The 15,239-nt window shown below is 42.1% G+C and overlaps 1 protein-coding gene across 12 annotated transcripts in view; it reads right to left on the minus strand.

Moving 5' to 3' along the window:
- AKNAD1 (AKNA domain containing 1) overlaps positions 1–15,239 on the minus strand; it is a 72,223-nt gene that overhangs the window by 22,970 nt on the left and 34,014 nt on the right. For 9 of the 12 annotated variants that reach the window (XR_012035269.1, XM_072834790.1, XM_072834792.1 and 6 more), the window contains exons 6-8: positions 13,485–13,615; positions 6,082–6,238; positions 509–594 (exon numbers count right to left, since the gene is read on the minus strand). Coding sequence is in view for 11 of the 12 variants with exons in the window: in XM_072834790.1 (XP_072690891.1) it covers positions 509–594; positions 6,082–6,238; positions 13,485–13,615 (374 nt within the window). In the remaining variant the exon portion in view is untranslated. The remainder of the gene's footprint in view (positions 1–508; positions 595–6,081; positions 6,239–13,484; positions 13,616–15,239) is intronic. The other 3 variants (XM_072834791.1, XM_072834796.1, XM_072834798.1) reach the window with 3 other exon arrangements.

Genomic DNA, 15,239 nt, shown 5'->3' on the forward strand with positions numbered 1-15,239 from the left:
GGTGCGGCTGCAGCCCGGCCCGGACGCGCTGTGGCCTGGGCTCCACCGAGGAACCTGGGAGAATCACTTGAGCAGATTTAAAAGAAGTATTCGGGGGGGGGGTGGGGGTGGGGGCGCGCTCGGCGGTGGGGCGTCCGCCTTCGGCCCAGGGCGTGACCCCGGGGTCCCGGGGTCGAGCCTCGCCTGGGGCTCCCCGCGGGGGGGCCCTGCTTCCGACTCTGCCTGGGTCTCTGCGTCTCTGCGTCTCTCATGGATAAGTAAATACAATCTTTAAAATAACTGAATGGCTAGAAGTGCTCCTGCCGAGGCCGCAGCCCCGGGAGGCTGCACGGGGGTGAGGCCGCCGCTTGCGCATCTCCCCGGGGCGCCGCCGCTCGCAGCCCTCGAGGCACAGCGGCAGGATTCGGGAATCGGGGAGGCGGCGACTTCCCGCACCTGTTCGCCCCCCGCCCCGACCCCGCGGAGTCCCCCCCCCCCCCACCGCGGGTGGGCGGCGAGGGGCGCTCACCGTTCCAGGGCCCGGCGGCCACCCGCACGGCCGGGGCTGCTCGGCTCCGCCCGGTCCTGCCTCCCCGCGCTGCGCTCCGGCTGCTCCTGCACCGCAAAGCACACTCCATGGGGCCGTGGACGGGGACGGGGACTGGGACGGGGCCGAGGCCCGGGACGGGGCCGTGGACGGGGCCCGGGGCCGTGGACGGGGACGGGGACTGGGACTGGGACGGGGCCGTGGACGGGGCCCGGGACGGGGCCGTGGACGGGGATGGGGCCCGGGACGGGGACGGGGCCAGGAGGGTCCTCGGGCCTGCCGCCCGCACCCTGGGCCTGCCGACTCCTTGCTCCAACCTCCTGGCTGTGTGCTCGGGCCTGGCGGGGGGCGGCCACTGTGGGGGCGGCCACGGGGGGGGGTGGTGACGGCCTGGCTGGGAGGGGGCGGCCTGGCTGGGGGGTCCGGCCTGGGGGAGGCGGCCACTGGCAGGGGGTGGCGGCCTGGCGGGAGGGGGGCGGCCACGGGGGGGGGGGGGCGGCCACTGGAGGGGGCCACCTGGTTGGCGGGGGCTGGCTCAGGGGGACCCGCCTGGCGGGAGGAGGGGGAGGACGGCCTGCCGCTGCAGAGGCTGCGGCCCTGGCCCCGCTTCTCTCCTCCCGATATTTAAAAATTTAGTTTACAGATAAGAGAATATGTTTCCCCTTTATTTCTTTCCTTAGTGTCAAATTACCTGAAGCTCCACTGGAGCTAAATGAACAGATTTAGGCAGATAATTTTAAATCCATCAATCTGACTGCTCTTCGTAGAGCTCTACAAGCTTCTCCAAAGAAATGCATTCAACTATGAATTAAAACAGGGTGTAGGGACTATTTAGAGCCTTAAATTATTGTTTATATGTCCCTTTTTAACACAGAAAAATTACACTACCTCACTGAAGGGCCTGACACCACCCAGCGTGTATTTTCTTTTTTCTTTTTTTTTTTTTTAATCCTTTCTGTAAACAGAAAAGGTGCTTTTCTCACCATTATAAACACTGCCGGCATAAGCATCGTTGTACAGATAGCTTCTTCCACATTTTGAATTACTTCCTTAGGAAATGTCTAGGTCAAAGGTTGTGAACATGTTTGCGTGATGATACATATTGCCAAACTGCCTTCCGCAAACGTTGGAAGAATTACACAGCCCGCCAACAATGTGGGCAGTGCAACTTGACCACACCTTCCTCCGCATCAGGAATCATCCTTGAAAATGTTTTTGTTAATTTAAAAAGGGGGGAGGTGGCATCTTGTGGGTAATTAGCATTTCCTCTGTTATTAAAGGAGATAAACATTTCCCCATGTGCTTATTTATTGGCTATGTTTCCTAGTTCATATTCCATATTCTAGTTCATGCCCTTTACAGCTTTGGAGGGTTTCAGTATTTCCTGATTGATAAAATTGATCATTTGTTGATTGCTCATTGTGCCACGTGCTTCTCATACAGCCTCGTCTGTTCCTCCTCGCCATCCTGGCATGTTGTACCCATTTGAATGCCCATTTTAATCAACTGAGGCTCAGAATTTCGGCAACGTGACAAGGTCACAGTAAGTGGCAGAACTGGGATTGGACCTTTACCCGTATGCTTGTGTTCTTAACCACAATTTTACTGCTCCTCTGTGCACTTGCCAGAGCACTTTGTACAATAAATATCTCTATTGAATGTTATTTGTTCTTAACATTTTTCAACTTGTCTGCCTTTAAAAAAAGTGGCTGCGGTTTTTTTGTAAATATTAGTTAAAATGTTGATGTTATAGAAGAGATGACAATGGCCAAGAAACATGAAAATGAGTGGAATGTCACAAATCGTCAGAGAAATATAGCTCAAAACAATGAGATACCAGTTTCACTTATCATTCCAGCAAAGTTGGAAAGAAAAAGAAAAAAATTCCCCAAGGGTGGGCTCAGGGGAACACATCTCTTTTCCCATGTGCAGCTGGGGCATGACACCAACTTGCTCAGGGCCAGTTTATCAGAATTTTCACTCTGTGCCTCTTGAACCATTGACCGCACTGCTAGGTTTTTATTGTACGGAAAGAATCAAGAACGGCTGAAAGCCTGCATATAAAACAATGTTACCAAAGCAACGTTTATAATATCAAAGAACCAGAAAAAAACTAAATTTCCACCAGCAAGGGATTGGTTAAGTGAATTGGTATAATGAAATACAATGCAGTCCTTAAAAATGAAGCTGTAGGTTTATTCTATGACATTGTTAAGATGCCCACAGTAGAATACCAAATGAAAAAAAAAATCATAATAGGATCCCATTTTTGCAAACACGTGTCTGCAGAGAAGATTGTACAGATATACTCTAATGTATTAGCTAGAATTTTTTCTCCATGAAATGTTCTTCTTTGTACTTTTCTCTATCTTCTGACTTATTTTTGCAATAAGAATAAATTATTTTTATAATTTAAAAAATAAAGGCTTTCCCTCCGTGTTTCCTTTGATCACTTCTCACTTTGAGGGCTACAGGGGTAACCCTGCCCTTCACATATAAGGCAGATTTACATGAGCAGAATGTAGGCGGGTGCCCTCCTCCTGAAACTGGGATCTAATGTCCCCTAACATTTGTCCTGGGCAAGTCTCCTCACCTTCCAACTCCTCTCTCCAAGTCTTTGCAAACTGTGAAGCTCTGAACCAACAGAACTAGTATTGTTTACTGCTTATTATAATTTTGTCACTATCATTTTAGATGTAAGGGTTTTTAATCCCAGTACTTGCAGCTCATTCATAATGAAATAATCTCAAGGTGTGGCTCCCCCAGACCGGCAGTACTGGCATCACCTGGGAGCTTGTTAGAAATGCAGACTCGTAGGCTTACCTCAGACCCACTGAATCAAAGCCTGTGTACAGTAAGATTTGCACACGATTCCAAGGCATACTGCAGTTGCAGAAGGCCTGATCTAGAGCAGATACCTCAGGCGAGTGTCTCTGAGCACCAAGAGTGGGAAGTATTAGCTTCCCAGCAGCTGTCGCCAGCACTAACATGCAAGGTGTCAGGTAGTATAAGAGCTAGGTGATCGCAATGATGCCAGTTTCAGAGCCACGCTCAAGGAGCACTGGTTATGGTCAGAGAGCCAACAGAATGAATGAACTGAACTGAGCAGGACTGGGCTGCTGGCCATGACCTGGAATCAGAGGACAACCTCATGGCCATTTAATCAGATTAGTCTGTGTTATTGTTGTTTGTTGGGTTTGGGTGGGGGGGTTTTGGTGGTTGTTTTTTTAGGCAGTGTAAATTTAGAATCAGTTCTTGAGCTCCGTGGGAGCCTCACTTTGTGGGATTCTTGGCTAAGAGTCATCAGATATTTAACTGCAGCATTCCTAGGGTGATGGGAAGGTACAACCTGGGGTAGAAGGTGGTGGGGCCATCATGTGCCACTCTCCCTTTCTCCTCTCAGAACTTGTCCATCCCTCCCTTGGGAGCATAGATGTGAAGGAAGGGGTCTGTTGCTGCCCCAAAGGGCAGCCGGTGTTCCTTCAGAATCCACAGGGCTGCCCAGAGCTGCCTTTAGAATTGCAGTTCCACGGGGAGGGACTCAAATCAGTTCAGCATTCCCACCCCACCTCTGAGGCACCATCACATCCTGCCTGGAGTTCCTGTGCCTGACTCTTCACCTACCTGTCTCCTTCTTATCCCTCCCTCCCAACTCAGTTCAAATCTTACCTGCCCTGACCATGTCTCCCAAGTGACTTGGCCCTCCCACAGTGAGTGACTTTTGGTCACATGCCATTACTTAATAGTCACAAAAGCTAACACCCAGGTAGTGTGCTTACTATAAGCCAGGCCCCGTTTCAAGCACTCTACCTATGTTAACTCGACACCATAACAACATAACAATTTCTAACAAGCTGCCAGGTGATAGCAATGCTCTTGGTCTGGGGACCACACTTGAGATGATTTCATTACAAATTTATTGGAAGTGCTGGGAACAAAAATCTGTGAGTCTAAAATGATAATGGCAAAATTATAAGGAAAATCAAACAAGAATAATTCTGTTGGTTTAGAACTTTACAGTTTGCAAGGACTTTTTGCAGAAGAGGGGTTGGAAGCTTAGGCAAGTATTATCTTTAATTTATGCAGGAGGAAACTGAGAGACGTTACGTAACTTGCCCAAGGTCACAAAGCTGATGAGTGACAGAGCCAGTACTCAGACCCAGTTCAGCTCCAGAGTCACAGGAATGTATTATGTTCAGTGCATTGTGCTTTTTAACATTCTGTAATTACACATTAATTTTATTTGTTCATCATATGTGTCCCTCACAGAAATGTAAGCATCTTGAGGGCAGGTGATTTGTCTGCTTTGTTTGTTTTACACCAATACCTAGAAAAATGCCTACCATTTACCAATAAATACTTGAATGAATGAATAATCCTAGCAGTGGATTCTCTTTCCGGAGCCACTTATCATAAAGTTATAGAGTTCTCATTATTGTGCAACAGCTGCTGGCAAACCTGGGACCCAGTCAAGAAAAGCAAACCCAGACCCAAGAGAGCTGCTGGGCGGAAGGCTAGGCTCACTCCCCAGGCTCCCTCATACTACCCACAAGCTAATTCAAGTTCACAACTTGGGAAGCATTGAAACTGTTAAATCCTCAAGGGCTCAGAGGCTACTATCCTGAGCATTCATGCTAGACCAGGTGTTTAGTCAAATATTTGGGATACAAGGATAAGTACAAAGGCACAAGGACAAGTGAGACCCAGTGCTCTGGGGACACAGACGTCTGAGCAAAGAATTCTGCCCAGGGTGGGGGACTGTGTGTCAAAGTTATATAAATGGCCTAACTCTAAAGCTGAGCCATGAATGAAATTTTGCTGGAAGGGTTAAGTGTTTTGAAGGGGCAAACACACCATTTTGGCAGGGCTAGTATTTACATGATTATCAACATCTTGTTCTTAACTGTGACAAAAATCTATTCAGATTTTGAGTATCAGCCACGGGTTGTGACTTCAGATACTGTCTGGAAAAATAAAAAGGAGTCACCTTAAGGTAATTATCCAGATTATTCAGTTTCTCAGAATTTTAATTTCATCTGAAATGTTCTGATACTTAAGGCTACAAAAACAAAAAGCATAGAAAGACAGTAGTGATTGATTTGAATTCCTAATCTTGCATATGTGGACAATCCAAAAGAATTTAACTTGAGAGTAGGAAAATGCAGAGTGGGCCCATGGGAAATAGTTCTTCCCATAGAGTGTGTTATTTTTTACGTAGAAGAGGGAATAGACTATTAATAAAAATTATTTCTCCCAGGCACAATCCCAAAAATGTTGCTGATGAACCACTGAAGAAATAGCTTTTCAGTGGTTCATCAGTTTAAACTGCATTGTTACATCTTAAACTAGTAAGATATTTCAAACACCAACACTTCAAATTGCTTCTAATTTGTAAAAGCTGCTTCTATTTTAAATTGTATGATTCATGGGACTTTGGAAAGTTAAATTTTCATGAAATATTAAAATAGAATTCATGATTTCATGAATTAGGATTCCATAAATGCATCAAAAACATTTTTCCTGGCATAAAAGTAGGCTGTAGGTTGCTGTATTACCTCATTTGAGGGTGGAGAGGTTGTGGATGCCAAGTCATCCGGGATGATTGGAGAACTCACGGGAAGAGAGACGGCTGACGTACATTTGCCCTTATTAATTTTCTCTTTAACATCTTCAAGTAGCATCTCCAACTTGAAGATTTCACCTTCCACTTCTCTAATAGACATAAACAGGCATCGTATTGGGTATGCAGTCAACATTCTAATTAGTAGCAACAGTTTGTGAATATAGCATTGATCTATATTATTAATGTGGTTTGGCTTCAGACAGGAAGGATAATGGACACCCGCCCTGACACGCATCCTGTTTATAGTCTCACTCCAAAGGCCTGGGCTCTAATCCTTATTTCATTATTCATTAGCTGTGTATCCTTGGGGAAAATCACTTAATCTTACTATGCCTCCAATGTCTCAACTATAACATGAGATAACAATACTCTGCCCATCTGGATCTAATTATTTTGAGGTCCCTTACAGTTTTAAGTGCTATGATTCTATGGAAATAATGATTTATATCAAATGAAAAGAGGAAGAACATGAAATATCTGAATAATCTGATTAAAAGCTTGATCTATAGGCATATGTACATATATGTACATGTATATGTATATGTATATGTATAAATGTACACATATAAAAAAATGTACACATAAATATAAATACCTAATTTCCCCGAGCCACTACATTTACAAAAATTTACCTCATATTAATCCACAAAGAAAAATCTCAACAAATTCCAAAACATTAAAAATTATACCACTGCTTTCTCACTAAGATCAGGAAAAGACACCACTCCTTTTCAACATTGTACTGGAAGTCCTATCTAATGTAATAAGACAAGAAAAGAAAATGTAAGGTACACAGATTGGAAAGGAAGAAATAAAAGTGTCTTTGTTCACAGATGAAAATCCAAAAGAACTGAAAAACTAGAACTAACAGGCAACTATAGTGAGGTTGCAGGATACAAGGTTAATATATAAAAGTGAATCATTTAGCTATATATTATGAATGAACAAGTGGAATTTCAAATTAAAAATATCATTTACATTAAGATCCAAAAAAATGAAATACTTAGGTATAAATTTAACAAAATATGTACAAGCTCTATATAAGGAAAACTATAAAACTCTGATGAATGAAATCAAATAACTAAATAAATGGAGAGATATTCCATGTTTGTGGATAGGAAGATTCAATATTGTCAAGATGTCAGTGCTTCCCAACTCAATCTGTAGATTCAATGCAACCCTCATCAAAATCTTGGCTAGTTCTTTTGTGGATATTGACAAAATGACTCTAAAGTCTATATGAAGAAACAAAAGACTCAGAATAGCCAACACAATATTGAAAGACAAGAACAAAGTTGGAGGACTGATTACCCAACTTCGAGACCTACTATAAAGCCACAATAATCAAGGCAGTGTGGTATTGGCAAAAGACCATACAAATAGATCAATCAGTGGAACAGAATAGAGAACCCAGAAACAGACCCACGTAATTATAGTCACCCTATCTTTGACAAAAGAGCAAAGGCAGTGCAATGGAGAAAAGACAGTCTTTTCCACAAATGGTGCTGGAACAATTGGATAGCCATGTGCAAAAAAATGAATCTAGACACAGACCTTATACCCTTCATAAAAATTAACTCAAAATGCATTACAGACCTAATGTAAAATGCAAAAGTGTAAAACTCCTAGAAGATGACATAGTAGAATTATCTGATAATTTTGGGTATGGTGATGACTTTTGAGATACAAAATCAGACACCATCCGTGAAAGGAATAATGATAAGCGAGACTTCACTAAAATTAAAACTTCTGTTCTGTCAAGAAAATAAGAAGATAAGCCACAGAGCCAAGAGACAATATTGGCAAAAGACTGATAAAGATAAAGAACCAAAAAAAAAAAAAAAAAGATAAAGAACCATTATCAAGGACACCTGGGTGGCTTGGCGGTTGAGTGTCTGCCTTCGGCTCAGGGTGTGATCCCCAGGTCTGGGATCAGGTCCTGCATTGGGCTCCTTGCGGGGAGCCTGCTTCTCTCTCTGCCTATGTCTCTCTCTCTCTCTCTCTCTCTCTCTATCTCTCATTAATAAATAAATAAAATATTTTTTAAAAAAGAACCGTTATCCAAAATGTACAAAGAACTCTTAAAACTCAACAATAAGAAAACAACCCAATTTTAATGTGCTACAGACCTTAATAGATACCTCACCAAAGAAAATATACAGATGGGAAATAAGCCTATAAAAAGATGCTCCACACCATACATCATCAGGGAAATGCAAATTTAAACAACAATGAGATGCCACTATACGTTAGTAGAATTGCTAGAATATAGGATGCTAACAACACCAAATGCTGACACGGATGTGGAGCAATAGGAACTCTCATTCATTGCTGGTGGGAACTGAAAATGGTACAGCCACTTTGGAAGACAGTTTGACAGTTTCTTTCAAAACTAAATATATTCTCACCATTTCATTCAAATACTCCTTGGTATTTACCCAAAGGAGTTAAAAGTTATGTCGACACAAAAACTTGCACACAGATGTTTATAGCAGCTATATTCATACTTGTCAAAACCTGGTGGCAACCAAGATGTCCTTCAGTAAGTGAATGGATAAGTAAACTGGTACATCTAGACTGGAATATTATTCATCACTAAAAACAAATGAGTTATCAAGTCATGAAAAGACATGTAGGAACCTTAAACACATATTACTAACTGGAAGAAGCCTAATCTGAAAAGTCTACATATTGCATGATTCCAGCTGTGTGGCACACTCTGGAAAACGCAAAACTATAGCAACAGTAAAAAGATCAGTGATTGCCTCGGTTGGGGTGGGGGAGGGATGAATAGGTGAAGTACGAAGGATTTTCAGGACAGTGAAAATTCTCTGTATGGTGCCACAAAGATGGATGCAAGTCATTATACATGTGTTCAAAACCATAGAATGTACAGCACCAACAGTAAACCCCAATGCAGACTATGGCCTTTGGATAATTATGATTTATCTGTGTAGGTTTATCAGTTGTAACAAACATACACTTTGGTGGGGGATGCTAATAATGGGAAAGGCTGTGCATGTGTGCAGGCAGAGATATATGGGAAATCTCTCTACCTCCCTCTCAATTTTCCTGTGAAGGTAAAGATGCTCTTAAAAAATAAAGTCTAAAAAAATTATACCACTGACATTCTTTGATCATTGGAAAGTAATAACAAAAATATGGCAACAACAGCAATAAAAAAACTAATTGGAAATTTTAACACTCATACTAATAACTCTTGGGTTCCTAGGAAATAAAAATAAAGATTAGGGATACTCTACAAGTGAGTAATAGATGAGAAAACAACATGTAAAACCAATATAACATAGCTAGTGCAGTACTTTGAGGAAAACTTAGAGCTTAAAATGCATTTACTAGGGGGAAATGTTCAAAATAAATGATGTAAATATTCAAAACAGGAAGATAGAAAAAGAACGACAAGATAAACCGCCTTAAAGGAGAAATAAATGAAACTGAAAAGAGACCAATAAAACAAAACATTTTCTTTGAAAATATCTATAAAATAAATCAGTAAAAAGTCTGACTGAAAAGCATAAGTAATAGTAAGAATGAAAAAGGAAAGAGGGATGTCTGGGTGACTCAGTGGTAGACTGTCTGCCTTTGGCTCAGGTCGTGATCCCCAGGTCCTGAGATCAAATCCCATATCAGGCTCCCCACATGAAGCCTGCTTCTCCCTCTGCCTATGTCTCTGTCTCTCTGTCTGTGTCTCTCAGGAATAAATAATTAAAAAAAAAAAAAAAGAATGAGAAAAGAAAACAGAAGAAAAAATTTTAATCAAATAAGATTGACCAACTCTATGCCTACACAGTTTAGAATCTAGGTGAAATGGACAAGTCTCTAAGAAAACATAAATTATTAAAATCTACTCAAAAAGAGGTAGGAAATCTGAAAAAAAAAAAAAAAAAAACAGAAAAAAAATAGAAAAGATTATTGAGAATCTATCCCCTAAAAAGGCACCAAATACAAGTAGGATTATGAGTTCTAGAAAGACTTTTAAGTAACCTTTTTGTTTTCTTTTTTAAAGATTCATTTATTTATTATTTATGATAGACACAGAGAGAGAGAGAGAGAGAGGCAGAGACACAGAAGGAGGGAGAAGCAGGCTCCATGCTGGGAGCCCGATGCGGGACTTGATCCCGGGACTCCGGGACCGTGCCCTGGGCCAAAGGCAGGCGCCAAACCACTGAGCCACACAGGGATCCCCTAAGTAACACTTTTGGAACATAAAAACAAAAGGGAAAATTTCCCAAATCATCTTATTGTTAAATATTAGGGTATTTATTGATATATGTTATTATATTAATAGATTTAGGAAATAAACTAAATAGATCTCTATCTCCCATTTGATTAAACATTTTCCTAAATTAAAAAAGTATACTCCTAATAAACTAGGAGTAGAAGAAAACTTTCTTGATAAAGCTTATCTACTTGAAACTACAGCAAGCGTCATACTTGGAAAAAAAAATCCCCTTAGTGTTCAGATCATGATAAGAATGATTGCTTTGCTACTATTATTTATCATCGTTTTAGAAAACCTAACAAATAAAATACACTAGTAAAAAGAAATGTGATATATAAGAATTGGAGGGAAGAAAAGATAAAGTATAAATATTTAGGAGGGAACTGGGAGAGAGGGGAACCTATCATTATTTTCAAATGCTATGACTGTCATACCTAAAAACTAAGACAATCAACAAACAGAACAGAATTGGGTAAGGTGGCCCAGCACAAATTGAATATATGATTTTTCTTTGTTTCTTGTATAACAATTATGGAAAACATCTGTTACTCATGTTCAGAAAACCTATAAAATACCTAGGAATAAGTCTAACAAAACATACATGAACTCTACATGAAGAAAACACACTCCTGGATGGGAACACTCATCGCAAGGTTTCAACTCTTTAATCTGTAAATTCAACACAATCCTGAACAAAATTCTAGTGGAATTTCATTAAGGAAGTTCGGCGAGCTGATTATAAATTTTATGGGTAAGAAGAGTGCAAGAACAGCTAATAAAATTTAAAGAAGAAATATTTCAAAATATACACTGCACTGCAGTCATTTAAAACTGTGTGGTTAATGTGGAAATAGAAACGTAACTCAGTGGGATAGAAGAGAACCAGTCCCGTCTACCCGTGGAGAGGTTTTTTTTTTTTTTCTTAATAGGATAAAAGTGGCTTTTCTACCCAGTGGAAAAGCCTGCTCTACTCAGGAAGCAGCAGGAGAAAGATCTCAGCATGGAAAGCTATATTCATCATCAAGTAAAAATAGGAAAATATCCTCTAATCTAGCAAGTAAACAAGAACTGAGCAGAGGACAAGGAGAGGCTGAAAATCTGAAGGAAGTAAAATGGTGGAGCAAGGCCTGAAGGTCGTGGGAAGAAATGGGTTTAAGGACCATGGCCATGTGGGTTGGAAGTGAGTGAGGAAAGAAAGAGGAAGTGAAAACATGCAGCTCTGGAGGTGGGGAAAAGACATTTTTAAAAAAGTTTATTTATCTTTTAGTTATCTCTACATCCAACGTGGGGCTTGAACTCAGACCCTGAGATCAAGAGTCACCTGTTCTTCCAACTGAGCCAGCAAGGCGCCCAGGAAAAGACATTTTTGAGGGAATTTGTGATTTTTTCTGCAAAGCAGAAGACAAGCTGATATCAGAGAGAAGTAATTGGTGGAGGCAGGGCCCCATTTCTTGGCCCCCTGGCTTCTGGTGTTAGCATGTGAAATGACCATCAGACTGCTTTCTGACAAGATGCATGTAATAAAATAACTATTTTTGCTTATTACCTTTTTTTTTTCTTTTCTTTCTTTCTTTTTTTTTTTTTTTTGCTTATTACCTTTTAAAAGCAACAATAAGGTTTTCACAAGAGCACATAGTGGACTTAAGCAAGTAATTAGTCAGTGAATCTACAGAATTCTTTCCCTTGAAATGGCCTTTGGACTCAACACTTAGAAGGTTCTGGACAATTAATTGTATGGGTTTCTGCTCCTTGCCACATTATGCCTATGTGAGAACAAGAGGACCAGTGTCAAGCTGGGTAGCCTCACTTGCTCTGACATGGTTTTAACTCAGTTTGAGAAGAGACTGGGTCCTTCCCTTGCCCCAGTATTGAAAGCTTTTCCTGTATCTGGGATATAATTGCAGTTGAAACTCTTTTGATTTATACTGGGTCCAGCACACTGTGGGTGTAACTAGGATATAAATACGGCGTTGCATAACTTTGGTCTTACTGCACACAGAGGCCTGACTTTAAAATGACTGCTCAGACAAGTGGGATTCCTTGGAATAGAAATATCCTCCCTCTATTAGTTTTTAAATAAATAGTGAAAATATGTAGAGACCTTTCTTTCCCACAAAACAAAATAAGCCTTTGGGGTGGGGGGAAAGAAGTCAATATTAAAACCTCATCCTTGCTGTCTAATTACTCCGTGTTGAAATAACAGTAGACAGAGATGCCGTTCATCTTAAGAAAGTAAAATTGTACTTTGGGGAAAAAAACACCTCAGGACATGAATGCCAAAATATAAACCATTCAAGTAATCTGGCATCAAGAATGATTCCATGTTAAAACGCTATGAATAGAAAGGGCTGAATTTACAAGGATTAAGCCTCCTGAATGAATTCTTTTAAACCATACCAGGAAATTAAATGGAAACAATCCTAGCCTTAAGTCCTGGAATACATCTTAAAATTATTTGGGTTGGAGAGAGAGGAGCACAGGGCCAGAAAACATGGCCAGTTGGAAACTTCAGTGAGTTTGCTTCCAAGTTTCTAATGTGAATTAACTCAGAAGTCATTTTCCCTCTAAGCTTTAATATTGTCCCTTTATGGGGATCTGTGGGTCCCTCAGCCCCACATTAACCTACCTAACAATGGTGCTTTTGTGCCCACTGCCCCTCTGGAATTGTCTGTGGATGGGAAAGAGGGGGACAGAAGAACCAGCCAGGGGGAATAGAGGCAGGACATGAGGAGCTTGGAGAGAAGGCTCTCTGGGGTGAACGTGTGAGCCCTTCTAGGGTTTTCTTGTGCCGTTCCGGGTCTCAGAACCAGTTCTGACACCCAACAAAGGACAAGATTGTGGTACAAAATCTGTCCCCCAGGAGACAGCCGTTCTTCTCTAGGCCTCCATCCGGGTCAGTGCCCAGCACAGGACCTCATATGTAGCAGGAATTCTGCGCTGTGTGTCACCAGGGGGTGACAGTGGCACTGGTGGCACACTTTTAGCTGATCCTAGATCAGGGGCTGTGCAGGCACGAAGCCAGCAGCCACATCAGAATCCCACCTGAAGGAGGTTGCCTCTGCCCCCTCCACCTCACACAGTTTAAGCCTGACCTTTCTGGATCAAAGTCACCGACAGCTGGGGATTCATGCCTGTGAACTTGCTTCAAAGTCAGATGCTTCTCCTTGTTGTCCAGAAACTCCTGCTCCAGCAGTTCAAGGTGTCCCTGTAGCTTCTCCAGGACCTGCAGCAGTGAAGTCATCAGAATCATACACATGTAAGCCTCTGCATGTGGTTGTTTCCCCCCAAAATACAAGGAGAGTGTACTCTACAATCGGTTCAAAATGAAGTCACCATCCTTCTCCTGGCAATTGTTTTGTTTCAGAGTCTGGCCTCTAAAATGCAGACAATCCGAAAAGCCACCTCCATGTTTACAACATCCTCTTAGCACACAGCCTTTTCAGCACGCTGACCTGATTTCTCTCGCAGAACCCCATCAAGGGCTTCTGAACTCCCCTAATAGGATGTCAATAATCTGCGCTTTTGCAGAACGAGTTTTAGCTTATAGAGCACTTTCCTGTGCATTATCTTAGTTAATCCACACATCAATGTTGTCAATGTTGCAAAATAGATTTTATTATCTCAGTTGCATACAGGAGGAAATCGGAGCTCTAGGAGTGATGTCTGAAGCTACGTAGACCTTAAAAGGGACTGATGTGAGAGGACGCGAGTTTAAGTCTATGGCATGTGGAGTGTGAGACGGGGAAGGGACATCAGGAAGTTTAGCCAGAGTTTCGAATGGGTCTTTGAGACATCCATACACACAGCTTTGGGCAGATGAATACTTACACCATGCAAGTTAAGGTCTGGTCTTGATGTGTAGAAGCTTCAGCAATCTGAGCACTGCCTGGGTGTGGCCCTCAGCCAAAGTATGAGAAAGAAAAGTTATATCAGGCACAACAATACCTGGTCTCAGAGATTTTATTCCAGTTGGGATAAGAGACTGGATTTGAGGATTTTGCCACGGTTCAGTAGAAGAAGTGAGACCTAAGTCAGGCTTGAAGAATGCTCAGGAGGGCCTGGACCAGGCAGTGTTCATGAACATGGAAAGCAAGAAATGACTGGTGAGATATTGCATATAACACAATGGGGTTACGGGATCAGACATTCCAGGGTTCAAGTTCAGACTCTTTCACCTAATAATTGTGTGATGTTAGTCAGCTTGAACTCTGAACTTCAGTTTTGTCATCTGAGATAAAAATAGCCTTCACCTCATACTGTGAAAATTAAATGAGTTCATGCTGAGTGCCAGGATTTCTGATTTCTAAAATCAGATTTCTGATTTTAATTCTGATTTCTAAAAATGAAAAAAAAACAAGTTTGGAAACATATTGGCCAAAGGACATAAAAAATGGCAGGTGTGGTCGATGTTTTCCATGTCCCCTACCCCCAGATTCATCCTCTGCCTTTTCTGCGAGCCAGCCGGGAGGCTGACCTTCAGTGGACCACCTCTACAGGCTCCCTCGCCCCGGCATTGGTTTCAGCCAATGGAAGGCAACAGGAGAAGAGAGAAATGCAGAAGGATGAGGGAGGGGTCTCTATGTCCCTGATGTCCTCCTGTCTGTATCAGCTACTCCTGTAGCTATAGCTACTCTCCCTGGGCTCCAAAATCTGCTCTTCCTCCTCCCCTCTGCCCCACTGTTCTTACCAGCACTGTTGTAAAATGATGCCTTAGTAAACTCTCCTCGGTTGCTCCACTGGAGTAAACCACCAGGGTCTTGTGAGGACCCTGACTGACACTGTAAATCTCACAGACAAAGCTCAGGCTTCCAACTCGGGAGGCAGAAAAAATGAGAAACCCGACTTAA

Source organism: Canis lupus, chromosome 8, assembly GCF_048164855.1.
Source record: "Canis lupus baileyi chromosome 8, mCanLup2.hap1, whole genome shotgun sequence".
NCBI classification, from domain to species: domain Eukaryota; kingdom Metazoa; phylum Chordata; class Mammalia; order Carnivora; family Canidae; genus Canis; species Canis lupus.